Genomic DNA, 27,870 nt, shown 5'->3' on the forward strand with positions numbered 1-27,870 from the left:
GGCACTTAAGACTGCTTAACAGTTGTAACTTTTAGAAAACCTCCCACAAACTGTATAGCGATATTGACCTCATAGCAAACCTTAACTATCCAATTGTGCGAGAGAACCTTTCTTAAAAATAATATAAACAGGAGCCAGAGGCCTTTCTGTCCAACAGTTGACAGGGCCACAAAACGGCACGTTCCCTGAGTATTATATTCTGTGTAACAAACAGCCAAAATGTTATTTATTTAACAAAGGCGTTTATCAAACCTGGAAATAGTTCGAGAACAGAAAACAGGCTCACAAATGTCAATTCAACTTTGTGTGCTTGCGAAGGCATGCCGTGTCAACAGAAAAGTTCAATTGTTGTGAAAAAGGCACATGAGAAGCCTAAGAACTCGTGTGAAAGGTCAAACACACTAATAAAAAAGGATTTCAGTTTTTATTTGTAAGATTTCAGTGCATTAACTGTGTAAGAATCACAACCGAGATGTATGGATACCTAAGCATCTTGTGGCTTGCCCTTTCTTGTCAAACTGAAGGCCGCAATAGGTGTTTTCTTTGGAAACACCATCTGGAAAAGAACTTTTAACTTCCCTATCCCGTCCACTGGAAATGGCTAACGTCAGGTCAGGTCCCGAACGGCCATTCTCTCACCCGCAAGCACCGGTCATCTCAGGGTGCTGAATCCCTGTACGAAGCAAAGACACCATGGCCCCTTCTGCACGTGAAAGCCAATTCAACAAATGAGATTTTACTTAAATACTCTATGCGGCAAGTAATTCTTTTGTTTAAAAAAAAAAATTATTGTAACCATTATTAAGAACTATCCAAAACCTGCCTGTTAAAAGGCACACAGTGGCTGCATAGTAGCGACGGACTTAACAGAACAGTCTTTTCTTTGCACCAAAAAATAATAATATTAATATTAATAATAATAATAATAAAATACATATTTCTCAGTGGGGGATAAACCTGTGGCAATATTCCAGTCTCTCGCTCACAGAATCTGACCCGGTAATACACAAACAGCGCTTCCCTTGACTGAGTTAACAGAGAAGCAAAAACTGTCTTTAGAAAAGAAGCAAGGCCTTCCTAGATTTCCTTATTTCCCCCGGTGACGTGTTTTCTTCATGGGACAGGAGCTTAATCTTGGAGTTCAAAGCTTGTTTCATTGCAGAGTTCGGGACGAGGCGGCCTGGGGTGCCGGGAGTATTTCAGATGCAGAAAGTCACCAAGTTCATCCAGAGCATGCAGAACCTGCAAGCGCAATTGGACTAACGTTAGAAACGTTTAAAAGGACGATGAAGCTCCTCTTCCTTCAGCTTAACGTCTAACACAGAGATTCCCCGACATGCCTTCGTGCTTCCGAAAAGACCACGGCCGATTTCCCACTAGCCTGACGCCGTTCTCACGCTCCAATTCTCGGCCGGGTTTCCATCGGATTTCACAATATCTGCCCCGGGGCTGCAACTAGCTCCGCCTCTTTTGCGCAGCAAACAAGATCCTCTAAAAACCGGTTTCTGTTTCCCGCACGAGAAAGGCGAAGCCAGTTGCAGCCCTGGGGCAGATATTGTGAAATCTGATGGAAGCCCCATGGAGAAGAGGAGCGTGAGAGTGGCATAAGGCTAGAGGGAAATCGATCTAGGAGAGGCATGGAGTGGGTTTTCTTCCCTGCTTTCCCTTCAACATCACAGAGCATGGAAGGAAGGAAGGAAGGAAGGAAGGAAGGAAGGAAGGAAGGAAGGAAGGAAGGAAGGAAGGAAGGAAGGAAGGAAGGAAGGAAGGAGGGAGGGAGGGAGGGAGGGAGGGAGGGAGGGAGGGAAGGAAGGAAGGAAGGAAGGAAGGAAGGAAGGAAGGAAGGAAGGAAGGAAGGAGGGAAGGGAGGGAGGGAGGGAGGAAGGAAGGAAGGAAGGAAGGAAGGAAGGAAGGAAGGAAGGAGGGAAGGGAGGGAGGGAGGGAGGAAGGAAGGAAGGAAGGAAGGAAGGAAGGAAGGAAGGAAGGAAGGAAGGAAGGAAGGAAGGAAGGAAGGAAGGAAGGAAGGAGGGAAGGGAAGGGAAGGGAAGGGAAGGGAAGGAGGGAGGGAAGGAGGGAGAGAAGGAAAGAAGGAAGAAAAGAAGGAAGGGAGGGAGGGAAGGAGAAGGAAGGAAAGAAGGAAGCGAGGGAAGGCAGGCAGGCAGACAGACGGGGGGAGAGGTGGAAAGAAAGCAACTTTAACTGCATTCTCCAAGCCACCGGCTGGCTTGGCTTGGAGACGTGATTTAAAGAGACAAATGTCTCTCCAAGCTGGCCAATGGGGTGGTGGGGGCTTTGAGAGCCACACAATGTGTGAAAGAACCACATGGGGCTCCCGAGCCGCAGTTTGCCCACCCGTGATGCAGGCCGTCCCGGGGCTGTGCTTACCTTGTCTAACATCTCTCGAGTATGAGAAGCCGAGACGCAAAACCGAGCCCTGGATTCTGTGAGCGAAGTTGCTGGGAAGCCCACGACAACCACGCCAATATTTTTTGCTAACATGAGTCTTGAAAAAGCCCTGGGTGAGTAAGTGAGAAGAACAAGTCAATTCTCCCATAGAAATTTTATTGCACGAATTATAATTTGTATCGCTGCAAATACCGTGTTAAAAAAAAAGCCCTCCTTAAGATCAGGGATAGATCAAGATGGGGAGCTGTGTTAGTCCGAGGCAGCAGAAAGGAGAAAGAGCCCAGGGACACCTTCAGGACTAATAAAATTTGTGATGGAAGAAAGTTCGAATCCAGTGGCACTTTTAAGACCAACAGCATTCTGTTCTGCACATAAGCTTCTGTGTGCACACACACGGCTTCAGATACAGTGAAATGGGACTTGCCAGCCTATACGTATAGAACAGGAGGGAACCGTGTTCTACTAAAGAATAAATTAGTCATGTGAAGTCGTTTCTGAACGATGCTGAAGCCCTCTGCAGAACATACTTCTTAAAACTAGATGCAATCAATGCAGGATGCCTCGTTATCGTCAGTGCTTAGCACTACATAGTTTATGACGTACAACAAACATTCTTGCAGTTTACAATATACATTTACATGAAGGCAATTGCCCATTCACAATGTAATGAAAGGGTCCACTCGGAACGAAGACTCCGAACGGTGAAAAGTCTTGATAGATGCGAAGAAGCCTCTCCAAATTAGTAATGATGTTGCTAACAAAGTCAAGGTTACTTTGCAGAAAATTAAGGCAATGTCTTTATACGTGTAGCTGATACGAAGTGCGGCTGATAACCAAGGGATAACACGTTCCCTTGGTTACGAAGCTGCGTTTCGATGTCAGCTTTCATCTGATCATTCACTTCATATTATCTGGAGCCAATGCTCACAGCAGTATAAGTGCAGTTCTGAATGTTAGTTACCTCCTTGTTTAATGGCATATTTTCAGGCATGCAATCAAATTTGCATCCTGTGATTTCCATAATTTGATGATTAATTTTATGCCAAAAACTTTGACCTTTTTCTGCAAGACCACCATGTATGTATATAGTCTGCCTGATCCCCACAGTTTTTGCGACATAGTGGTTTGTATTTTTTACTTATTTTATTCATTGTTTTGGGAGGGAGATACCATCCCATTAATGTTTTGATGGATTGATATCTTAAACTAAATATACTAGAGGTTAGACCTTTCGAGGTTCATATATCTTCCCATTCTTCTGGTATGAATTCCAGCTTGCAATCCTTGTGCCATTGCTTTTGGTAGGTGGTAGTTTTTTTCTTCTGCAGATTTGACTAGCATTCTGTATATGTTAGACATCGTTCCTTTTACACCTCCTAAATGTTTTTTAATATAAAGTTCAAATTCAGTTAATGGTCTTTGCATTCTTTGCTGTATTTGCACAGATTCTATCAGGTGTTGTAATTGCAGGTGTCTGTACCACATTATTTTGTGTCCTAATTTCTGTTCTAATTTTTGCTTTGTTAAGATTTTTCCTTTAGCTGTAATATCAATGAGTCGAAATAAACCTGCCTTGCGCCATGCAATGAACTCATTTGTGGCTTGGCCTGGGGGAAACCAGTTTTGATTAATGAACGATGCTAGAATAGATATGTTTGTGTAAAGCATGCTATTTCTGAATACTGAATTGGAAATACTTCTCTCGTTCTCCCTCCCCCCCCCCATTCCTGTACTCTTTCTTTTACTAGTAGCTCTCCCCTGCATAATAAATCTCACCATTTCAGGATGTGTAAGTAACCTTGTAATAGTAATGTAAAATGCCTCTCCCACAGTTTCTCACCAACAGGTCTTATCGGCAAGTAGAGAATGTGTGAGAAAAAAAGATGTTGCCATTCCTTAGTGACCAAAGAGATAGTTGATAATAGCCTTTGAACCGTCAATGTAATTTGCATCTTTCTATTATTCTTTTGAAGTTATTTGTAACCCTGCCTTTGATGTAACCTTTAAGATACTATGCAATGCAGAACCTCGATGCTTGACAGTTTGGAGCCAATTTAATTTTCCTTTCTAAAAATGTACTTAGGAAAACATTTTGTTTCAATAATTTTTTTTTATCAATTGTTGGCTCCATAGTACATCTGAAATTTTGTTGGGTAACAAAGCACTATGTCCTATGTATTCCCAGTCTTTTCCTGTGTTTTCATGTATTGCTCTTGCTATTGGTGTTAGATTAGCAGCTTCATAATAAAAAGCTAAGTCTTGAAAGTCTATATCCCCTCTTGTTGTTAACCTTCTTAAAGTGTTATGTTGGATTCTGGGTTTTTTGTGTGCCCACAAAAATTTGTTAATTTCTTGCTGCCATTTTTTGAGATCTTTCGGTACAATCTTTATTGGGATCGAACAAAAAAGAAAAAGGTACCTGGGAAGGTTAAAGTTCTTGATTAAATGATATCTATTGGGGCAAGTTAAAAAAATTCTGTTCCAATCTTTTAATTGTTTACATACCTCTTGATGCAATTGGTAAAAATTATGATGAAATAAATGGTGTAAATTAAGTGGGATTTGGATTCCCAAATATCACATAGTTTTTGTAATCCAGGAGAAGTTGGTTATTTTATTAATTTGCATTTTTGTATTGTTCGTGAGGTTAATTGGAGATATTTCTGATTTATTCGGATTAAATTTAAGTCCTGAAATTTTGCTAAAATTACTAATAATAGATTGTAATTCCTCAATAGATTTTATTGGATTAGTTAGGGATAGTATAATATCATCAGCATAGAGACCAATTTTCATTTCTCTGTTTCCAATTAGTATGCCTTGTGTAGTGGAGTTTTTCTGAATGTCATGTGCTAAGGGTTCTAAAGCTAAATTAAACGAAAGTGGCGACAACGGGCATCCTTGTCGGGTTCCTTTTTGTAGTTTGATAGGGGTAGATATATGATTATTTATCTTTATTTTTGCAGTAGGATTTCTGTATATAGCGCTGATTGCCAATTCAAATTTGGGTCCAAAATCCATTCTGTCTAAAAGAAGTTGTAAATAGTGGAATACCACATTGTCAAACGCTTTTTCTGTGTCAAGTGTTATTATAATAGCTTCTGCTTTTTGGCTTTGACAATGTTGGATAATATTTAATAATTGTCGTATGCTGTCTGTCATATTTCTATGGAGCACAAAACCAGTTTGGTCTTCATTAATATAGTTTGGCAAAATTTGTTTTAATCTGTTTGTTAAAATTTTGGCAAAAACTTTAGCATCTGTGTTTATTAAAGAAATTGGTCTATACGCTGATGTTTCCAGGTGATTTTTGTTTGGCTTTGGAATGACAATGATATCTGCTTCTGACCATGAAGAGGGCATTATGCCAACTTCTAAGATTTCAGTACATAGGTCTTTTATTGGTTCTACTAAGTCATGTTTGAATAACCTAAAAAAATTCCGTAGGGAAGCCATCTACTCCTGGTGCTGTGTTGTTTTTTAATGGACCAATGGCTTTGCTTACTTCTTTTTCCGTTATTTGTGCTTCTAACAATTTCTGATGCTCTGGAGTCAGTTTTGGGATAGCTTTATTTGTAGTCAGATATTCTTTAATTGCATCAGTATTGGGTTGGTTAGAGGTATATAGCTTTGTATAGTAAGTGGTAAAGCTTTGTATAATATTTTTTGTATCTACCTGCATTTTACCACTTGGATCTTTAATTGCAAAAATTTGTTTTGCCCTCTTTTTTTCTTTAACTTTCCATGCCAGTTGCCTCAGCGTTTTGTGTGATCTTTTCCAATGTTGTTGTTTTACAAATAGCAAATCTTTTAATATTTTTGTGTTATCTATTGTTTCTAATAATCTACGTTCTGCCAATAGTTTTTTATAAATGCAATTGCTACCTGTATGCTTGTGTTGTGTTTCTAAGGTCTTAATGTTGTTTTGAATAATAGTAATTTGTGACATTCTCTCCTTTTTCAGGTATGAAGAGATGGAGATTATTTGACCACGGAGAGTGGCTTTAAATGCATCCCATCTTATGGGCTGTTATTTTGTTGGTTTTAAATAAATTTTGTATCTCTTGTGATATTTGCAGTTGTACACTTTCTCTTAATAATATTGATTTGTTTAAAGACCAGTGTGGGGGTGTTCTGTTTTGTGTGAAATTTGTTAGTTGGCCCAGCACTGGGGCGTGGTCAGTCCATTGTTTAATGCCAATATCTGCAGATATAACTTTGCTAACCAATGACTGTGATAAAAGCAAGTAATCAGTTCTCGTGTGAGTTTTAAAACGGGCTGAATACTATGTATAATCTCTTTCTGACTGATGTTTATGTCTCCATATGTCGCATAAGGCAAAATTGTTGAATTAAATTATAGAGTTCTGTATGAAGTGTCTTGTTGTGTTTTTCTTTTTTTTTTGTTTTTTTCCCCTGATCTATCCATAGTCTTATGAATTATGTAATTGAGGTCTCCTGTAAGTATAATTTCTCCTTCCTGAAACTCTTGTAGCCTCTTTAACGTCTGTGTTAAGAATGCAATTTGTGAGGAGTTAGGGGCATAAATGGAACCAACAGTTGTTGTCTACTCATTTAATTTTCCTTTAACAAATAAGTATCTGCCCTGTGGGTCTCTAGTTTGGTGTTGCAGCTCAAATTGTATGCGCTTAATGAATAAAATGGCCACTCCTCTAGCCTTGGAGGTGCCAGGTGCATGGTAATATGAACCAAACCATTTTGATGGCAATATTTTGCCTTCTCATTTCTTTAGGTGTGTTTCTTGTAGCAGTGTGCTATCTGGCTTATACCTTGTCAATACAGTTGAAATTCTCTTTTATTTTATCTTATTGTTTAGCCCGTGGACATTTAGAGAAATTACCTGGAATCCTGAAGTCATATTGACTCTTCGTATGAACGTATTTTTTTTATGATATATAATATACTTTTCTACTTTTGCTACATTATAATGTTCAAAATGTTTTAAATACTCTCTTAACTTGTTTTTCTCTTTTTTTTGAAAAGGTTCAGCTATGAAGTATATATTATAAAAACTTATCAAATATAACAATTTAACTTGCACTTTTATTCTATTGTAAAGTTATTAATTTTAATAACTGTGGAATTCACTGCCACAGGAGGTGGTGGCGGCCACAAGTATAGCCACCTTCAAGATGGGTTTAGATAAAAATATGGAGCACAGGTCCATCAGTGGCTATTAGCCACAGTGTATGTGTGTATATAACATTTTTTGCCACTGTGTGACACAGAGTGTTGGACTTGATGGGCCGCTGGCCTGATCCAACATGGCTTCTCTTATGTTCTTATGTTCTAATTCCTAAATATCAAAGTTCCAAATTTAAATACTAACCTACTAATTTATACTACGTCCTGTCTGCTATGCTTAGCTCTATATTCCTATTCTATAACTAATTAACTTGAACTATTCTATACTATTCTATCCCCTATCGATCTTATCTACCTATTACCTAAATATTATGTCCTAAATTCTATACTTATATCTATATTCTTATTCTATATCTAATTAACTTAAACTATCTGATTCTGTCTTCTTAATATCCTATACGTTCTTGTTCGTCTTATTTTTATAACTCAATATTACTGCCAAGTCAATAAGTTGGTCTAAGTATAACAGCACTTTGACCTATTTTATCCTTTTAACATTAAATTAACTATATATTCTTATGTAAGCAACAATCCTCATCATGCCCATCCCCCCTCCCCTCCAGGAAACATTTGCATAGTATTTGAACTAAATATAAGACATATAAATGAGTCAGTAACAGTAAATAATTCTGCAGAGGAAAAAAAAAGAAAAAAAGGAGATGCAAGAATCTCCATTACAGTTTTCTGGCTTTAAGAGTCCTGCATAGGCTGTCGGTCTGGAATTTTACCATTCTTCTGCAGCGTGTTGTTAAATGATAACTTTGAAATTTTTTTTGGCATATTCTGAGGAGTGGGGGCATGGGGAATCAAACCCGGTTCTCCCAGATAAGAGTCCACACACTTAACCACTACACCAAACTTTAAGAAAGAAACAGATGGGGAAAATAGGTCTGGGTGGGCCGCCATGCATCCACCTAGGATCTTACCCACCACCAGCTGAATACCAACACTTAGTCAGTCATGATGTACAAAGGCTCATACATGAAAACAATGGGGACATGCGAGGCAAACACTGATATTGTAAGGGGAGTCACATCTTTCTGAGTCCATTGGTTTCCACTTTGTAACACCGTGTGGCTTTGCTTAGGGAGACCCTGAAAGCCTTAGACATGGGTTGGTTCACCTCTTCCTCCTACCTTCATCAATGACCAGGGGTAGAATACTAGCAGGAGCTCCTTTGCATATTAGGCCGCACCCCCCCTGATGTAGCCAATCCTCCCAAGAGCTTACAAGGCTCTTTTTTGTAAGCTCTTGGAGAATTGGCTACATCAGAGGGGCGCAGCCTCATATGCAAAGGAGCTCCTGCTAGAATTGCAACCCATCAATGACAGCAGTAAGCGAGAATTTCCAAGCAAAGATTTCACCGACGACAGAGGCAGCTGTTGCTGAGGAACGGCCAGCTGGCGAAACGCTTTTAAAAAGATTATCGAGAACATTGAACGGAGGCTGATTCCTCACTAGCCTTGCTGCGGTCTAACGCTCCTTTTTCCTGCAGTACTTCTGCCCAATTCTGCACACGCTGCTGCAAGGCTGCAACTTGCCCCGCCTCTTTCCCAAGTTCTCTCCGTGGCTGTAGGATTCTCTGAAAACCGGATTTCGAAGCCATGGAGAGAACTTGAGAAAGAGGCGGAGCAAGTCGAAGCTTCGCAGCAGCGTGTGCAAAAGATCCAATCAGTCAGTCCTAAGGGGAATCAACCCTGACTGTTCCCTGGAAGGGCAGATGCTGAAGCTGAAGCTCAAATACTTTGGCCACCCAATGAGAAGGGAGTGCTCCCTGGAGAAGACCCTGATGCTGGGAAAGACAGAAGGCAAAAGAAGAAGGGGACAGCAAAAGAGGAGATGGCTGGACAGCGTTACTGATATGACTAACATGAAATCAACCCAGACTGTTCCCTGGAAGGTCAGATGCTGAAGCTGAAGCTCAAATACTTTGGCCACCCAAAGAGAAGGGAGCACTCACTGGAGAAGACCCCGATGCTGGGAAAGACAGAAGGCAAAAGAAGAAGGGGACGGCAAAAGATAAGATGGCTGGACAGTGTTACTGATGTAACTAACTGCGCAGACTTCGGAAGATGGTGGAAGACAGGAGGGCCTGGCGTGACTTCGTCCATGGGGTCGCAAAGAGTCAGACTCGACTGTGCGACTGAACAACAAACCACAGGGAAAAGGAGTGTGAGACCACAGCAAAGCGAGTGGGAAATCGGCCTGATTTGGGAAGAATTCTCGGATGTGGCAATCTTAAAAAAGAAAAATGCTATTGGATTTTCAAAGGGCATATTAAAAACAAAGCAAAAAACCTTGCAACTTCAGCGTTAGATGAACTCCGAAAAATTAATCAAGCTATCTGGGGTAGCAGAAGATAAAGGTAAAAGTAGTCTCTTGTGCAAGCACCAGTTGTTTCCGACTCTGGGATGATGTCGCATCACGACATTTTCACAGCAGTCCTTTTTACGGGGTGGTTTGCCGTTGCCTTCCCCAGTCATCTTCGCTTTCCCCCCAGCAAGCTGGGGAGTCATTTTACCGACCTCAGAAGGATGGAAGGCTAAGTCAATCACGAGCCGGCTACCTGAACCCAGCTTCCGCCGGGATCGAACTCAGGTTGTGAGCAGATAGCTTGGACTACAGTACTGCAGCTTTACCCCTCTGGACCACAGGGCTCCTTAGCAGAAGATACATACCCAATTTTCCCAGGCACATAGATCAGCAGAGGGACGACAGGAGAATCTTCGTTGCCGTAAATGATGAAGCCCAGCTCATGCAGTTTTCTTCTGAAGTACCTTGTGTTTTCTGCTAGTTGCCGGACTCTTTGAAGTCCTGAAACAGGAACCGTGAAGTCAGAAATCACTGCATTCACAGACTTAAGATAGAATAGCACCCCCCCCCCCAAAAAAAAACATGTGTCACAATTAAGAACATAAGAGAAGCCATGTTGGATTAGGCCAATGGCCCATGCAGTCCAGCATTCTATCACACAGTGGCCAAAATACACAAACACACACACACACCCTGTGGCTAATAGCTACTGATGGACCTCTGCTCCATATTTTTATCCAATCCCCTCTTAAAGCTGGCTATGCTTGTAGCCACCACCACCTCCTGTGGCAGTGAATTGCACATGTTAATCACCCTTTGGGTGAAGAAGTACTTCCTTTTATCTGTTTTAACCTGACTGCTCAGCAATTTCATCGAATGCCCACGAGTTCTTGTATTGTGAGAAAGGGAGAAAAGGACTTCTTTCTCTACTTTCTCCATCCCATGCATAATCTTGTAAACCTCTATCATGTCACCCCGCAGTCGACGTTTCTCCAAGCTAAAGAGCCCCAAGCGTTTTAACCTTTCTTCATAGGGAAAGTGTTCCAAACCTTTAATCATTCTAGTTGCCCTTTTCTGGACTTTTTCCAGTGCTATAATATCCTTTTTGAGGTGCAGTGAATTAGAGATGTGAAGGCCCGGAAGAAAACCGGAAAAATTTGGGGAAAAACTGGTTTTCTTCTGTTTTTTCTCTGAAGACTTTTTTGTTTTTTTTCCGAAAAATTGGAATAATTGAAAAAAAGAAAAGAAAAAAATTGATTATGGAACATTTTGTTTTAACACATTGAATAAAATATTTTAAGACAAGGTGTTCAAATATTTTCCAAATCATTTCTAAAAAATATGTGTGGTATCAGATTATTCTCAATTCTGTGCACTGAGGACAAGCAAGTCCTAGGTCATGCCCATTAATTGAAACTTAGTCCTACACTCCCTTCTACTGCACTTCCCCGCTCTTCAATTCTTTTTATGAGAATGAGTTTTTAATTTTCATTTAATACTGTGGAGAGGCAATATGAATAATTGTTACTTCTGGATTTTTAAAAATTCTTTTGTGGAGGTTTTTTTTTGTCTCTTCCACATAAACTAGTAAACAGTTCAGGAGATTGTTGCTCCATTTTATCACAATTACAAATAAATATTATTTTAAAAGTAAATTCTGTTTGTAATAGTTGTTTGGAGACACTATATTTTTAATATGCTAGTTGTGATAATTTCATGCCAAGTAAAACTGTCCATAATCATATTTTATGTTCCTAAAGTAACAGAATGTCTTTCAATCTGGAAAAGAAAAAAGAAGCGCTAATGTAGTATTTTTTTCAATTTTTCCAAAAATTTCCATTCCTCCCCCCCCCCCGAAAAAAACTGGAAAAAAACCCCAGTTTTTTTCCGAGCTTCAAAATTTCTGGAAATTTTACATCTCTAGTCACAATTGAATTCTTTTAGTGCTAAATTGATCTGCAAACACAAAAGTTAATACGGTGATGACTTTAGAAGCTATGTATAACAGCACTTGGGGGATTCCATGGAGTCACTATTCACAGGAATGGTGTCCAGAGAGCTTGTCCATGTGGCCTAGGCTGGTTAGAGGGTTCCATGAGGATCTGGGGGGGGGGGGGGCGGCACCAGGTGCAAATCCTCACTTTGCCACTCCTGGCCTAATTTACCTCACAGGGACGTTGTGAGGATAAAATGGAAGAAGAAGAATACTGGTACTGGATTTATATCCCACCCTATACTCTGAATCTCAGAGTCTCAGAGCGGTCACAATCTCTTTTTCCTTCCTTCCCCACAACAGACACCCTGTGAGGCAGTTGGAGCTGAGAGAACTCTGACAGAAGCTGCCCTTTCAAGAACAACTCCTATGAGAGCTATGGCTAACCCAAGGCCATTCCAGCAGCTGCAAGTGGAGGAGTGGGGAATCAAACCTGGCTCTCCCAGATAAGAGTCTGTGCACTTAACCACTACACCAAACTGGCTCTAACCACTACACCAAACTGGAGGAGAATGATGTAAGGTAGGGGTGTCAAAGTCATTTGTCATGAGGGACGGATCTGACATAACTGAGCCTTGTCAGGCTGGGCCATGTGTGTACCTATTTAAGATTAGGTAGCAGACATAGACACTTTATAAAAGACACAGACAAACACAATTAAAGGTGTTTTTTTTTTAAACTAAAAATAAAACATGCTTAAAACATTAGCACTTGTTGGTCTTAAAGGGGCTTTCTTTGTATTTCCCCCACGGGATGCAGGGAACTGGGCGAAGGAAGCTCTGACTCTTTCCTTCCTTCCCAAGGGACCAGGAGGGAGAGGAGCCTCAACCAATAGAAGGAAGAGAGGTTTGGTTCAGTAGCTCTGCTGTGCTTGAGAGAGCCTGGAAAAGCAAGATCTGCCTTCCCCCCCTTCCTGCTCAAGGGAGGAGCCTCAGCCAATGGAGGGGAAAAAAAAGAGGCTTTGCTCTGTAGCTCCTGTGCGATTGAGCAAGCCTGGCAAAGCAAGCTGTGATGCAGAAGGAAGCAAGAGAGAGGGAGAAGGAAGCAGACAAGAGCCAGTGGCTCGGGGGCCTGATAGGAGCCCCCCTGGGTGTTTTGGTTCCCCACTGCGGGGAAAGGTAGGGTGTAAATGAGGCAAACACAAAACATGCAGAATCCTGTCCCATCGAGACGGCAGATCTTGTCTGAACGAAGTTATTGCACACTGTTGATCCCACTCTTCCTCCAAGGACCGTCTGACAAACCATTGTAGGGGAGCAGTTTTCAAGATTTCCTCATGCAGGGCCTGGAGCTGCAACACATCCCCAGCTGCCCATCTCTTGCTATTAAAAACAAAGAAGCAGCAAGGATTCTCTGCTGCTCGAGATCCGTAAATCGAGGAGCTCCTAAGGTGACAAAAGACGGGAAAGGAAAAGAAGCGTTCCGTGTTGTTTTGCTAGTGAAATGCTTAGAAGCGGACCTTGAATTCAGCAGGAGCTCACAGGAGCACAGCCTTTCTGACGCACCCCCCTCCTCCCCACCTACCTCATCCATTGAATAGTAGGTGCAGCTGCATAACAATCCCTGAATGAGGAGAGCGGGCAGCCAGCCAGCCACCAGGGGCTTTGCCACGCCCCCAGCAGCCCTCATCAACCCCTGGAGAAGCCCACCCCACCCTTTCTCCACTTCTTATGAGATTTTGGGTGGTGGGTGGCTTGCTGGCCTTTTGACTAGGAGGGGCTCACTTTTCTTGCGTTGGGTTGCTTTTGGCTGGCAGCATCTGCTAATGAGTTATGCTAACGAGCTCCGCCACCTATTTTTCTACAAAACGACCCCTGGTTAGAAGTACTGCCCGATCTTGGAAGCTAAACAGGGTAGGCCCTGGTGATTGCTTGGATGGGGGGCCACTGAGAAGAAGAAGAGAACCGTAGATTTATACCCCGCTCTTCTCTCTGAATCAGAGGCTCAGAGCAGCTTACAATCTCCTATATCTTCTCCCCCCCCACAACAGACACCCCCGTGAGACAGGTGGGGCTGAGAGAGGTCTCCCAGAAGCTGCCCTTTCAAGGACAGAGTCTCAGAGCGGCTTACAATCTCCTTTCCCTTCCTCCCCCGCAACACACACCCTGTGAGGCGGGTGGGGCTGAGAGAGCACTCCCAAAAGCTGCCCTTTCGAGGGCAGAGTCTTGGAGTGGCTTACAAATTTTCTTTATCTTCCTCCCCCACAACAGACACTTTTGTGAGGCGGATGGGGCTGAGAGCTCTCACAGAAGCTGCTCTTTCAAGGACAGAGTCTCAGAGCGGCTTACAATCTCCTATATCTTCTCCTCCCACAACAGACTCCCTGTGAAGTGGGCGGGGCTGAGAAGGTTCTCACAGCAGCTGCCTTTTCAAGGACAACTCTGCCAGAGCTATGGCTGACCCAAAGCCATCCCAGCAGCTGCAAGTGGAGGAGTGGGGAATCAAACCCGGTTTTCCCAGATAAGAGTCTGCACACTTAACCGCTACACCAAATTGGCTCTCTGAGGAAAACCAGCCTCGCTATGCAAAGCCAAGCAATGGCCAACCACCCCTGCTCCTCCTTTATGAACCTTGAAAACCCTCTGGGCTCACTGCAAATTGGCTGTGACTCAGCAGCACTTTCCAGCAACATCACAACACCATATAAAGAAAGGCGGGAATGCAGCAATTAAGATATGGGTCTAGGATGTTAGGCTATTTCCCCCTTTCCAGTGTGACCAGTTTGACGGAGTCCAGTCCCATTCATCTGTGGGAACCAGCCTTCTAGCCTCTGCCCTTCAGTTGAGGCCGATTTCATGGAAGATTCAGTGGAGGTTGGATCTCATGGAAGATCTCCTGCAGGTTCAACCCTCCAGAACAAACAGACGCTCTGTCATTATTCCTCGTTGTCTTCTGGCATTAAGTAACAGTGCCTGTATCTCAACCATCTTTCCCACATGTGACGGGCATAGCAGTCGTTGCAACTCCAAAAGCAAATAAAATCAGGCGAGCCACCGGTAGTAGAGTCTGCCCTCCCAAGGCTCTGCATTTCCGCAAGCGAAACTCTACTAAGTACTTTTTCTTTCCATGGACGTGTGGCCAGATCCAGGAGCTCCTCTACGCCCCTTGATGTAGCTGATCCTCCCGGAGCTTACAGTAGGCCCTGTACTACGAGCCCTCTAAGCTCTTGAGAGGATTGGCTACATCGGGGGGGGCGTGGCCTAATATGCAGAGGAGCTCCTGCTAGAAAAAGAGCCCTGGCCGGATCTAACCCATAATGCTCTCCTCTGCGTCTCTCATGGGTCCCAGCAGGCTCACAGGATGTGAAACAAGGAGATGGGAGCTGGCAACGGTAATGTGCAATTGTCCTTGCATTGCAAATACATTCAGACATCATTCTGGAGCATTTGACCGAGGCCTTCGAAGCTGGATAGTTGCGACAAAGCTAGCTGAAACTCAATCCAACCAAGATGGAGGTCCTGTACCTGAACTGTGTGGGGACTAGAGTTGGGCCTCCAACTCCCAACCCTGGACGGTGCATCTCTTGCACCAGTTCAGAAGGTGGAAAGTCTGGGAGTGATACTGGATGCCTCACTTATCATGGAGGCCCAGGTCACAGCAGTTGCCCGAACTGCCTTTCACCACCTTCGGCAGGCCAGGCAGCTGGCGTCCTACCTATCCTGCCAGGATTTAGCTACTGCGATCCATGCAATGGTCACTTCCAGGTTGGATTACTGTAACTCGCTGTACGCAGGCTTACCCTTGCGGCTGATCCGGAAACTCCAGCTAGTGCAGAATGCGGCTGCACGGCTGTTAACTGCATTGCCTTTACGGGCAAGCATTCAGCCAGTGCTGTGCCAACTGCACCAGCTATCTATTGAGTACCGGATCCGCTTCAGGGTTTTGGTACTGACATTTAAAGCCTTATGCGGTCTGGGACCAACACACCTGAGGGACCGCCTTTCCCCCTATGTGCCCCGGAGGTCGCTGCAATCGGCTATGCAACACCTCCTGACCACCCCTAGCCCTAAGGATGTCCAACTTGCCACAGCCAGGGCCTTTTCAGCCCTGGCCCCTGCCTGGTGGAATCAGCTCCCTATGGAGATCCAGGCTCTACCTAAATTACTGCCATTTCATAGGGCCTTCAAGAGGGAGCTGTTCCACCAAGCCTATGGCTCAGGCAGCGGGCGTTCTATTATTCCATCATTTGGCCTCCCGTGTGGTGACTGTTGGAGCAAGAATCTACATAAACCCAGTCTGACAGCTACAGTATGACAGCTGGTGATCTAGCTGCCAGGCTAGGTCACAGTGACCTGATCAGCAGACCGGCTTGAGCCGGCAGAAGCCAAGTGATGCAATCTGCTGAGTCAGCACGGCCAGGATTGGCTGCTTGGACTATATATGATCTGTGTGTGCATCACACAGGTCTCTCCCTGTGAGATGGTGGTTAGGCGAAGCACTTTGTCCGTGGAGGTGATATTGTATAGACTGCACAAGAGAGCACTTGTCGTGTATATATGTTAATACACCTTTTGGCACTAGTTGCACGCGTCTGCCTGATTTTCTTTCCTGAAGCCCTGTGTCGGGCAAGTCATCTCCCTCACTCTGCTACTCCCGCTCCGACAGGGTTATGGGCCCAGGGCGGTTCCGCTGCGCGGAGGAGAGAGTTGAGAGTTGAGCTGACTGTGAGTTTGGAAAGAGCCGGAGGCGAGGAACGCCGGTGAAGGACACAGAAGCACCACCGTTCTCTGTTTGAGAGCCAGAGGGACGTCGGCAGCCAGCTGTGAGGAGGAGTCGGCACGATGGCTCAGCAACAGCTTGGAGTAGCCGTTGAGAAGCTCACCCCAGCCAACTACGCGGTGTGGAGCCTGAGAATGCAACACTACCTCAAGCGTGAAGGGCAATGGCTGTTCGTGAGTAACCCCCCTGCTGACTTATCTCCTGCCGAGACTGTGTTATCGGATAAGGCACTGGCCAACATAGTGCTATCTATAGGAGATGACCAGCTGGTTTATGTGCGAGGGAAGGACACTCCCAAGGCTGCCTGGGACGCGTTGAGTGCGGTGCATGTTAGCACCACTGCTGGTTCCCTCATGGCCTTGACAAGGAGGATGTTCCGCACCGTTATGCCGGCTGGAGGGTGTGTGAAAGATCACATCAAACGGCTAACGGACTGTTTCGTTGAGCTGGAGGCAAGAGGCAAGACTGTAGCTCCAGACGACAGAGTGTACATTTTGCTGTCGTCGTTGCCACCTGAGTACACTCCCCTGATAACTTCTCTGGAGACGGTGGACGTAGCGACCCTGACCATGGAATACGTCTGTGCCCACCTGCTTGACTTCCAAGAGAGAATTGCGGCCGTGAGCTGTCCGGGGGTGTCGGCCAGGCAGCGTGCTGTTATCGGTGTGTCCGGGAAGACAGCCAAGAATGAGCCAGCTTTTGCTGCTGGCAGGCGTCCGAAGGTGGAGGAAGTGGAGCCGACTGCGTTTGCAGTCCGTCGCTGCTATGGATGCGGGTCGTCGCAGCACCTGCTCCGAGCTTGCCCTGAGAGGGAGAAGAGGCGGGGGCGTGTGCGGCGAGAGCGGAGGACCGCCAGCCCGTGTGAGGAAGCAACCCGGCTGGTCACGTCTGCAGTAGAGAGCACAGGGTCTGCTTGGATTTTAGACTCCGGGGCAACGAGCCATCTCTGCTGCGAGAAGGAGTTGTTGAAAAACATTGACAGTCCTGAGCATAAGTATGTGAGATTGGCTGATGGGACCACTGCCAATTCTGTTTGCTCAGGCAATGTGGAATTTCCTGCACTGAAATGTATGTTGCAAAATGTGTTGTATGTACCCTCACTGCAGTCTAACCTGTTGAGTGTTAGCACACTGTTTGACCAGGGATACCAGGTGAGATTTGAGAAAACCTGCTGCAAAATCCTGGGAGGTGGGGGAAAGTTGCTTGTGACAGGAAAGAGGGAAGGTAAACTGTATGTGGTCCAGAGTGATTGTGCCCAGGTGGCTCAGGTGTCGAATGAGCCTGTGCACAATAATTGTATACATTTGCTCCATAGGAGACTTGGGCACTGCGGATTTAGGGCGTTAAAGAAAACCCTGGAGCTTGTGCCTAGTTTGAAAGTAAATCCTTGCAAATGTTACTTGGATTGCCAGGTCTGCAAGAAGACCAAAAGCAAGGCGTGTGCTGTTGCTAAAGAAAGCTCAAGGGAAAGCACACGAGCCCTGGAACTAGTCCATTTGGACGTTATTGGCCCATTGCCAAAGAGTCTGTCGGGGAGGAGATACTGCTTGGTGGCCACCGACGACCACACGAGGTACGCGTGGGTTTTCACCATGGTGCATAAGTCTGAGGTGTATAAGACATTCACCAAGTGGGTCAAAGCAGTGGAGAGACAATTAGGGGTTAATCTCCTGGCTGTACAAACCGACAGAGGGGGGGAATTCTTATCTAACCAGATGAAACGTTGGCTGGAGAACAAGGGCATCGCCCACCGTCTGACGAACCCGGCAACGCCCCGAGAAAATGGGCATGGGGCTGTATTGCAGAATGTGATGTATTGCATGTTAGAGGATGCACAACTGCCAATGACCTATTGGGCAGAAACCATACATGCAGCTGTTTTTTTGCAAAATAGGGTTTGGTGTAATACTGTGAAAAATGTGCCTTACAGGTTACTGTTGAACAAGACCCCAGATTTGAGTTCTTTAAAAGTCTTTGGGTCACGGGCTCGGGTTGGCATCCACTCCACGAGTAGCGGGGAGGGGGATGTCCGGGCAGAGAGCCTAATTTTTCTGGGCTACAAGCCAAGGGCCAGGTGTTATCGTTTCTGCAATAGCAAAAGCAAGATAACACTTAGTAAGAGTGCCCAGTTCAATGAAGAAAGCAGCTGGCCAAGGTTGCACTCCTTGCAGAAACAATTTGTCCTGCTGCCAAGTAGCGATAACGATGTTGGAGCGCAGCCCAGAACTCCAGCCCAGGAGGTGGCACCCAGTGGGGCTGGAGAAGGTGAGCCGAATGCTGGCACAGAGCCCGACGAGCAGAGTCAGGAGGCAGAGCCTCAAATGCAGGAACTGGAGGTAAAGTGTGAGAGTCAGGAGGTTCAACACCCAATTACAGGGGCAGAGCAACCAGCCCAGGAGGTGGGAACAGAGCAACCCGAAGAAGACAAAGCTGGTCCAAGCACAGGGCCACGGGTGTCTGCCAGGTCCACCAAAGGCCAACGTCCCGCTAGGTACAAGTGTCCCTATGTCACTCTGACTGTCAATCCAGACCCACCCGGATTTGAGGAAATGTTAAAAGAAAAGGCTAAGAAATGGAAAGCCTGGGTGGCAGAGTGCGAGGCAAGGGAGAAGGAGGCTGAAGCCAAGCGTCTGAAAGAGCTGGCTGAACAGGAACACGATGATGTGTTTTACAATCATGATGAGTTCCTGAACGAATTCCGGAAAGAGTTCCGAGCTACGTAAATATGAACTGTAATGTTGCTGGTGGACATGTATGTAAACTGTGTGAAGTGTTTTGGTGCACTGGGTTTAAATAGATTAGGAGGTGTGTTGGAGCAAGAATCTACATAAACCCAGTCTGACAGCTACAGTATGACAGCTGGTGATCTAGCTGCCAGGCTAGGTCACAGTGACCTGATCAGCAGACCGGCTTGAGCCGGCAGAAGCCAAGTGATGCAATCTGCTGAGTCAGCACGGCCAGGATTGGCTGCTTGGACTATATATGATCTGTGTGTGCATCACACAGGTCTCTCCCTGTGAGATGGTGGTTAGGCGAAGCACTTTGTCCGTGGAGGTGATATTGTATAGACTGCACAAGAGAGCACTTGTCGTGTATATATGTTAATACACCTTTTGGCACTAGTTGCACGCGTCTGCCTGATTTTCTTTCCTGAAGCCCTGTGTCGGGCAAGTCATCTCCCTCACTCTGCTACTCCCGCTCCGACAGTGACATCGTATTTTATTACAGTGCTATCCTATTGTTATTACCATCGTCTAAGGTAGACCTACAACTGGTTATTGATATGCTGTGCCCTATTCGCTGGTGGTGTGTTTTATTTATTGTACTTTCAATTTGGTGTTTTAACTTTGATATGTAGGTTTTTATTGATATGTTTATATGTTGTGGTCCGCCTTGAGCCCGTTTACAGGAAAAGGCGGAATATAAGCCTACTAAATAAAAATGAAATTATGTCAGAGCTGAGAGACACGAGGACAGTCTTAGGCATGGGCCAGCCAGGATGGCTTCTCTGAGCCCGTATTGGGGGGCGGGGGGCTTGTGCAGGAAGCCCCACCACCTGCAAGGCCAACCATGAAGCCCCGCTGCTGTATAGTCACCACTGATCGCCTGTTCTGCTTAAGGCAATCGACTGAGAGGAGTTGCAAGTACAGGCACAGAATGCAGGATGATCTTGACAGGCTGGAAAACTGGGCTGAAACCAATAAAACTAATTTTAACAGGGAGAAATGTAAAGTTCTGCATTTAGGTAGGAAAAAAAACCATGCACGGTTATAGGAATGGGGGAGACTTGTCCTGGCAGTAGTATGTGTGAAAAGGACCTAGGGGTTTTAGTGGACCATACGCTGAACATGAGTCAGCAGTGTGATGCGGTGGCTAATGCAATTTGTGGCTGTATTAACGTAAGTCTAGTGTCCAAGTCACATGAAGTGATGGCAATGTTTTACTCTGCTCTGGTAAGACCTCACCTGGAGTATTGTGTTCAGTTTTGGGCACCACATTTTAAGAAAGATATAGACAAGCTGGAAGGGGTCCAGAGGAGGGCGACAAGGATGGTGAGGGGTCTGGAGACCAAGTCCAATGAAGAAAGGTTGAAGGAGTTGGGCATGTTTAGCCTGGAGAGGAGGCGGCTGAGAGGTGATATGATCACCATCTTCAAGTATTTGAAGGGCTGTCATATAGAGGATGGTGTGGATTTGTTTTCTGTTGCCCCAGAAGGTAGGACCAGAACCAAGGGGTTGAAATTATATCAGAAGAACTTCCAGCTCAACATTAGGAAAAACTTCCTGACCGTTAGAGCTGTTCTTCAGTGGAGCAGGCTTCCTCAGGAGGTGGTGGGCTCTCCTCCCTTGGAGGTTTTTAAACAGAGGCTAGACAGATCTGACAGCAACGAAGATCCTGTGAATTTAGGGGGAGGGGTTTGTGAGTTTCCTGCATTGTGCAGGGGGTTATCTCTTTAATCTTCCAGCAGTCAGGGGGTGCTTTATAGTCGGCTGATTTCTAAAGATGGCTAGTAAGAGACAGAGACACAAAGCACAGGTTTGCAAAAGCTCGCAAGCTGCCTCTGCGGACCACAGAGTACGGTATCTTGCAGTGTCTCTGATCTTCTTAACAGCTTGGCGGCACCACCTTAGCTCTCTTTAAGGAGGCCTGTCAGGTTCGTCGTTACAATATTCCATTCAGGTTCGTCTTTACAATATTCCACTCAGGTTCGTCTTTACAATATTCCATTCTTCCTAGAGAAGCACTCTGGGGCACATCCTACTCCACCTCACTGAAGATTATTATTATTTTACAATGTCTGTGGAGTCCTTTGTAATTAGCATTCCTCCTGCTTTCCAAGCCTATCTATTTTGCATTTCCCTATATTAAAAGAGAGAGAGGGAGGGAGGGGCAGAGAGAGGGAGAGAGAGAGAGAGACAGAGACAGAGACAGAGAGATCAATGACCATAATCCCTTTATCCTATTTGGTTTGAGAAATGAGAAATTTCAGCTTGAGGAAACTCCGAGCGTGTTCACACTACGCTAAATAATGCATTTTGCAAATGGATTTTTGCACCGTTGCAAAATGCATTATTTAGTGTAGTGTGAAGCCACCTTCCGTTGCCCCCAAACTGGAGCTGTAAATAGATTTGGGGAAAAGGAAAGGTCCCCTGTGCAAGTACCAGTCGTTTCCGACTCTGGGGTGACGTTGCTTTCACGTTTTCACGGCAGACTTTTTACGGGGAGTTTGCCATTGCCTTCCCCAGTCATCTACCCTTCCCCCCCCAGCAAGCTGGGGACTCATTTTACCAACCTCGGAAGGATGGAAGGCTGAGTCAACTTCGAGCCGGCTACCTGAAAACCCAGCTTCCACCGGGGATCGAACTCAGGTTGTGAGCAGAGCTTAGGACTGCAGTACTGCAGCTTTAACACTCTGTGCCACGGGGCTCTTCGCAAATAGATTTACACAGCTGTAAATGGCCTTGACGATGTCCCTGATCTATGAAGGTAGGCAAGTGATTATTGGTTGACCTCTGACGATGCAGCTGAAGAATTCAGGCGGGAGGTCAAGGAGGGGCTGTAGCGCAGTGGCAAAGTATCTGCTTTGCATGCAGAAGGCCCCAGGTTCAATGCCTGGCACCCCAGTTGGAATAAAAAAAGGGGTCAGGTAGTAGCTGATGTGAAAGAGTCCAGCTGAGACCCTGCCAATCAGAGTAAGCAGCAGTGACCCTGATGGGATGTGTTAGCAGAATGCAGTGTCTTGTGTAATCATATTCAGTGCTTCACCTTAAAAAGTCTAATCTATGCACGGTGTGTATCCAGAGAAGGGGTCTTCATGCAGAATTCCTCTTCCTCATGCAGACTGGCCTTGCTGGATTGGGCATGCAGCTTCTTTTCTGGATTTGCATCCTCCAGTCTTACAATTCAGGGATCGATTCCTCACTAACAGTGGCTCTGCTCCCCAGGGTGTCTCCTTTCCCTGCGTCCCGAGCAATCAATTCCCCACCAGTTGCTGTGCGGGCACAACTTGATCCGCACCTCCTTCCAATTTCCCTTGCGGTTTTGTGCTCTTGTTTTTTCGAGTTCCGGAAGTCGCGAGGGCAATCGGAGGGAGCCACGGATCAGCAGCGACTGTCGGGGAACTGATCACTTGAGCTGGGGGAAGCAGAATCCCAGGGGTGGAGCAACTGCTTGTGAGGAATCAGTCAGAGATTTAGAAGACTGAAGACTGCAGATTTATACCCCGCCCTTCTCTCTGAATCAGAGACTCAGAGCGGCTTACAATCTCCTATATCTTCTCCCCCCACAACAGACACCCTATGAGGTGGGTAGGGCTGAGAGGGCTCTCACAGCAGCTGCCCTTTCAAGGACAACTCCTGCGAGAGCTATGGCTGACCCAAGGCCATGCCAGCAGCTGCAAGTGGAGGAGTGGGGAATCAAACCCGGTTCTCCCAGATAAGAGTCCGCAAACTGGCTCTGGAAGGAAGGAAGGAAGGAAGGAAGGAAGGAAGGAAGGAAGGAAGGAAGGAAGGAAGGAAGGAAGGAAGGAAGGAAGGAAGGAAGGAAGGAAGGAAGGAAGGAAGGAAGGCTCACAATCTCCTTTATCTTGCTCCCGCACAACAAACACCCTGTGAGGTAGATGAAGATATTGGATTTATATCCCGCCCTCCACTCCGAAGAGTCTCAGAGCAGCTCACAATCTCCTCTACCTTCCTCCCCCACAACAGACACCCTGTGAGGTAGGTGGGGCTGGAGAGGGCTCTCACAGCAGCTGCCCTTTGAAGGACAACCTCTGCCAGAGCTATGGCTGACCCAAGGCCATTCCAGCAGGTGCAAATGGAGGAGTGGGGAATCAAACCCGGTTCTCCCAGATAAGAGACCATGCACTTAGCCACTACACCAAACTGACTCTCTTTACTTCACAGTCTGTTTTTTGTAGAAAAGAGCCAGAGTCCAGGAGCACCATGAAGACAAACAAAATTTGTGGCAGGGGAGGAGCTTTTGTGAGTCACCGCTCACCTCTTCAGGTACAGCTAGAATGTGAGTCCATCTGTCCTGATATTTTGGAGAGTGGAGCGATTTCAAATCTAAGATATGAGGACAGGTGGACTCTTCTTTACAATGAGAGTCATTAAAATGTGGAATGTAGTGATGGCCACAGGATGTAGTGGTGGCCACCAGAATAAACAACTTTATAAAAGGATTAGGCAGATTAATGGAGGGTAAATCTATCAATGGCTACTAGCCGTGGTGACTGAGAGGAACCTCCACATTCAAAGACACTAATCCTCTGAATCCCAGAGCCAGAAGGCAACATCAGAGGAAGTCCTCAGCCCTCCGTGCCCTGGTCTTGGCCCTCCAGAGAAACTGGTTGGCCATTGCGTGAGACAGGATAGTGGACCAGATGGACTATTGCTTTGATCCAACAGGGCTCTTCTGATGTTCTTCTGAAGGCCTCAGCCTCTCTGCCCTGTTGTTGGCCCTCCAGAGGATCGGATTGGCCACTGTGTGAGGCAGGATGCTGGACTAGATGGACCACTGGTCTGATCCACCAGGGTTCTTCTTGTGTTCTTATGATGGAAAGGCTTCAGCCTCTCTGCCCTGTTGTTGGCCCTCCAGAAGAATTGGTTGGCTAGTGTGTAAGACAGGAAGCTGGACTAGATGGACCCTCACTGGTCTGATCCATGAGGGCTCTTCTGATGTTCTTATGAAGGCCTCAGCCTCTCTGCCCTCTTGTTAGCCCTCCAGAGGAACTGGCTGGCCACTGTGTGACACGATACTGGACTAGATGGACCCTCACTGGTCTGATCCAGCAGGGCTCTTTTGATGTTCGTCTTAGGGGAAGGCCTCAGTCTCTGTCCTGCTGTTGACTGTCCAGAGAAATTGGTTGACCATCGTATACCCTGCTGTTCGTCATTCAGAGGAACTGGTTGACCACTGTGTGAGACAGGATGTTTGACTTAATGGACCACTGGTCTGATCCAGCAGGGCTCTTCTGATGTTCTTATAAAGGCCTCAGCCTCTCTGCCCTGTTGTTGGCCCTCCAGAGGGACTGGTTGGCCACTGTGTGAGACAGGAGGTTGGACTAGATGGATCCTCACTGGTCTGACCCAGCAGGGCTCTTCTGATGTTCTTATAAAGGGCTCAGCCTCTCTGCCCTGTTGTTGGCCCTCCAGAGGGACTGTTCGACCATTGTGTGAGACAGGAGGCTGGACTAGATGGGCCCTCCCTGGTCTGATCCAGGAGGGCTCTTCTGATGTTTTCCTCAGGGAAAGGTCTCAGCCTCTCTGCCCTGTTGTGGGCCCTCCAGATGAACTGGCTGGCCACTGTGTGAGACAGGAGGTTGGACTAGATGGACCCTCACTGATCTGATCCAGCAGGGCTCTTCTGAGGTTCTTCTCAGGGGAAGGCCTCAGCCTCTCTGCCCTGTTGTTTGCCATTCAGAGGAACTGGTTGGCCACTGTGTGAGACTTAATGGACCACTGGTCTGATCCAGCAGGGCTCTTTTGATGTTCTTCTGTTTCGCCTTTGAACCATAATTTGGAATCAGGAGTGTCAGGTGTTTCACGTTTCCTAGACAGCTGGTTATTACTCTGAAGCATCGAAAGAGTAACAAGTTATTTCAGTATGCATTGCCCTTTTTTGCCTCGAGAGTTTCTGAAATGTATTATGCACTTTGCTCTTGCCCTCGCAAGTGAGAAGTGTCGCAGAACTGTAATTTCCTTCAACACGGGGGTGGAGGGGGCATCTTGTGGTGCCTTTGTATGTTTGGGTTTATTCACAAGCAGAGTTTAAGTGGAGGGAAGCAGAGCTGTTACCTTGCAGCCTATCTGTAGAGACAGCTGACATTGGTTGCAAGCACAGACAGCTTCAAGAGGGGATTGAATAAACATGGAGCAGAGGTCCGTCAGTGACTATTAGCCACAGAGTATTGTTGGAACTCTCTGTCAGGGGAAAGTGAAGTTCTGTATTCTTGGTGCTTGGGAGGGGGCCACAGTGGGAGGGCTTCTAGTGTCCTGGCCCAACTGGTGAACCTCTTGATGGCACTTGGGTTTTTGGGCAACTGTGTGACACAGTGTTGGACTGGATGGGCCACTGGCCAGCTCCAACATAGCTTCCCTTATGTTCTTATGTCTGAGGCAATGATGTTCCGTCTTATTGGTGCTTGGCGGGGGGCAACAATGACAGGGCTTCTGGAGTTCTGGCCCCGCTGGTGGACCTCCTGATGGCCCCTGGTTTTTGGCCACTGCGTGACACAGAGTGTTGGACTGGATGGCCCATTGGCCTGATCCAACATGGCTTCTCTTAGGTGACACAGAGTGTGTGACTGGATGGGTCATTGGCTTGATTCAACATGGCTTCTCTTATGTTCTTATGTGACACAGAGTGTTGGACTGGATGGGCCATTGGCCTGATCCAACATGGCTTCTTTTATGTTCTTATGTGACACAGAGTGTTGGACTGGATGGGCCTTTGGCCTGATCCAACATGGCTTCTTTTATGTTCTTATGTGACACAGAGTGTTGGACTGGATGGCCCATTGGCCTGATCCAACATGGTTTCTCTTAGGTGACACAGAGTGTTGGACTGGATGGGTCATTGGCTTGATTCAACATGGCTTCTCTTATGTTCTTATGTGACACAGAGTGTTGGACTGGATGGGCCATTGGCCTGATCCAACATGGCTTCTTTTATGTTCTTATGTGACACAGAGTGTTGGACTGGATGGCCCACTGGCCCGATCCAACATGGCTTCTTTTATGTTCTTATGTGACACAGAGTGTTGGACTGGATGGCCCATTGGCCTGATCCAACATGGCTTCTCTTAGGTGACACAGAGTGTTGGACTGGATGGGTCATTGGCTTGATTCAACATGGCTTCTCTTATGTTCTTATGTGACACAGAGTGTTGGACTGGATGGCCCATTGGCCCGATCCAACATGTCTTCTCTTACGCTCTTATTCCAGCCTACTTGTTGATCTCCAGAGGGGCAGCCTCCATCTCCTAAACTGTCTGCCATTTCTCATGCATGATCTGCCAATCTTTTTTTTCCCGCCCAGACCCCAGGTAACCAACCTCCGCAGCTATTAGTTCAACTCGCTCTACCCGTTAAAATGCCTTTCAGCCACAATGTCCCTCGCAGCAGTTTGTAATTAAAACAAAACACAGAGACACGCACAAAAATCCAAGCCTAAAAACAAATCTAACAACCGACAGACAAAACATCTCGCCCGACGGAATGTGCATCGCATCTGCGGTGAAAAGGAGCTCGCTTATTGTTGTTGCTGAAGGCCAAGGGACAAACCCCGTGAGAGAAGGCAGTTCCCCTGTCAGAAGCGCAGCAAGCTCTGGAGTTCCCGGAATGGAGACAGGAGTTCCTGGAACGGCAGCAGGAGCTGAGCCTCACAGATAGATGTTAATGAGGCAGAACGGGGTTCCCCAAAGCCGTGCCCGTCGGCACCAGGGTGCCTGCCGAAGCTTTTCCTGGTGCCTACCAAGTGTTCTTAGAAAACAGGTGCCAAAGTAGGGCACTTGCCCAGCACGGCTTCACACCATCCACCAGAGATCCAATGGGCTTGTACAGGGCTTTTTTTGTAGCAGGGACTCCTTTGCATATTAGGCCACACCATCATGATGTAGCCAATCCTCCTGGAGCTTCCAGTAGGCCCTGTACGAAGAGCCCTGTAAGCTCTTGGAGGATTGGCTACAGGGGTGGAATTTTAGCGGGAGTTCCTTTGCATATTAGGCCGCACCCCCCTGATGTAGCCAATCCTCTTGGAGCTTGCAGTAGGCCCTGTACGAAGAGCCCTGCAAGCTCTTGGAGGATTGGCTACAGGGGTGGAATTTTAGCGGGAGTTCCTTTGCATATTAGGCCGCACCCCCCTGATGTAGCCAATCCTCCTGGAGCTTCCAGTAGGCCCTGTACTAAGAGCCCTGTGAGCTCTTGAAGGATTGGCTACAGGGGTGGAATTTTAGCGGGAGCTCCTTTGCATATTAGGCCGCACCCCCCTGATGCAGCCAATCCTCCCGGAGCTTGCAGTAGGCCCGGTACGAAGAGCCCTGCAAGCTCTTGGAGGATTGGCTACGGGGGTGGAATTCTAGCAGGAGCTCCTCTGCACATTAGGCCACGCCCCTCTGATGTAGCCAATCCTCCCGGAGCTTGCAGCGGGCCCTGTACGAAGAGCCCTGTAAACTCTGGGAGGACTGGCTACATCAGGGAGTGTGGTCTAATATGCCAAGGAGCTCCTGCTACAAAAAAGCCCTGGTTGTATGTTACCCAGAGCCCATTCTA

At 46.3% G+C, this 27,870-nt stretch overlaps 1 protein-coding gene across 1 annotated transcript in view; it reads right to left on the reverse strand.

Moving 5' to 3' along the window:
- Nucleotides 1-409: 409 nt before the first annotated feature.
- Nucleotides 410-27,870, reverse strand: part of SPTLC3 (serine palmitoyltransferase long chain base subunit 3) — a 96,713-nt gene continuing 69,252 nt past the window's right edge. The window contains exons 9-11 of the mRNA XM_060257660.1: nucleotides 10,251-10,386; nucleotides 2,386-2,515; nucleotides 410-1,242 (exon numbers count right to left, since the gene is read on the reverse strand). Of these exons, the coding sequence (XP_060113643.1) occupies nucleotides 1,129-1,242; nucleotides 2,386-2,515; nucleotides 10,251-10,386 (380 nt within the window). The 3' untranslated portion in view covers nucleotides 410-1,128. The remainder of the gene's footprint in view (nucleotides 1,243-2,385; nucleotides 2,516-10,250; nucleotides 10,387-27,870) is intronic.

This window comes from Heteronotia binoei, chromosome 1, assembly GCF_032191835.1.
Source record: "Heteronotia binoei isolate CCM8104 ecotype False Entrance Well chromosome 1, APGP_CSIRO_Hbin_v1, whole genome shotgun sequence".
In the NCBI taxonomy this organism is placed as follows: domain Eukaryota; kingdom Metazoa; phylum Chordata; class Lepidosauria; order Squamata; family Gekkonidae; genus Heteronotia; species Heteronotia binoei.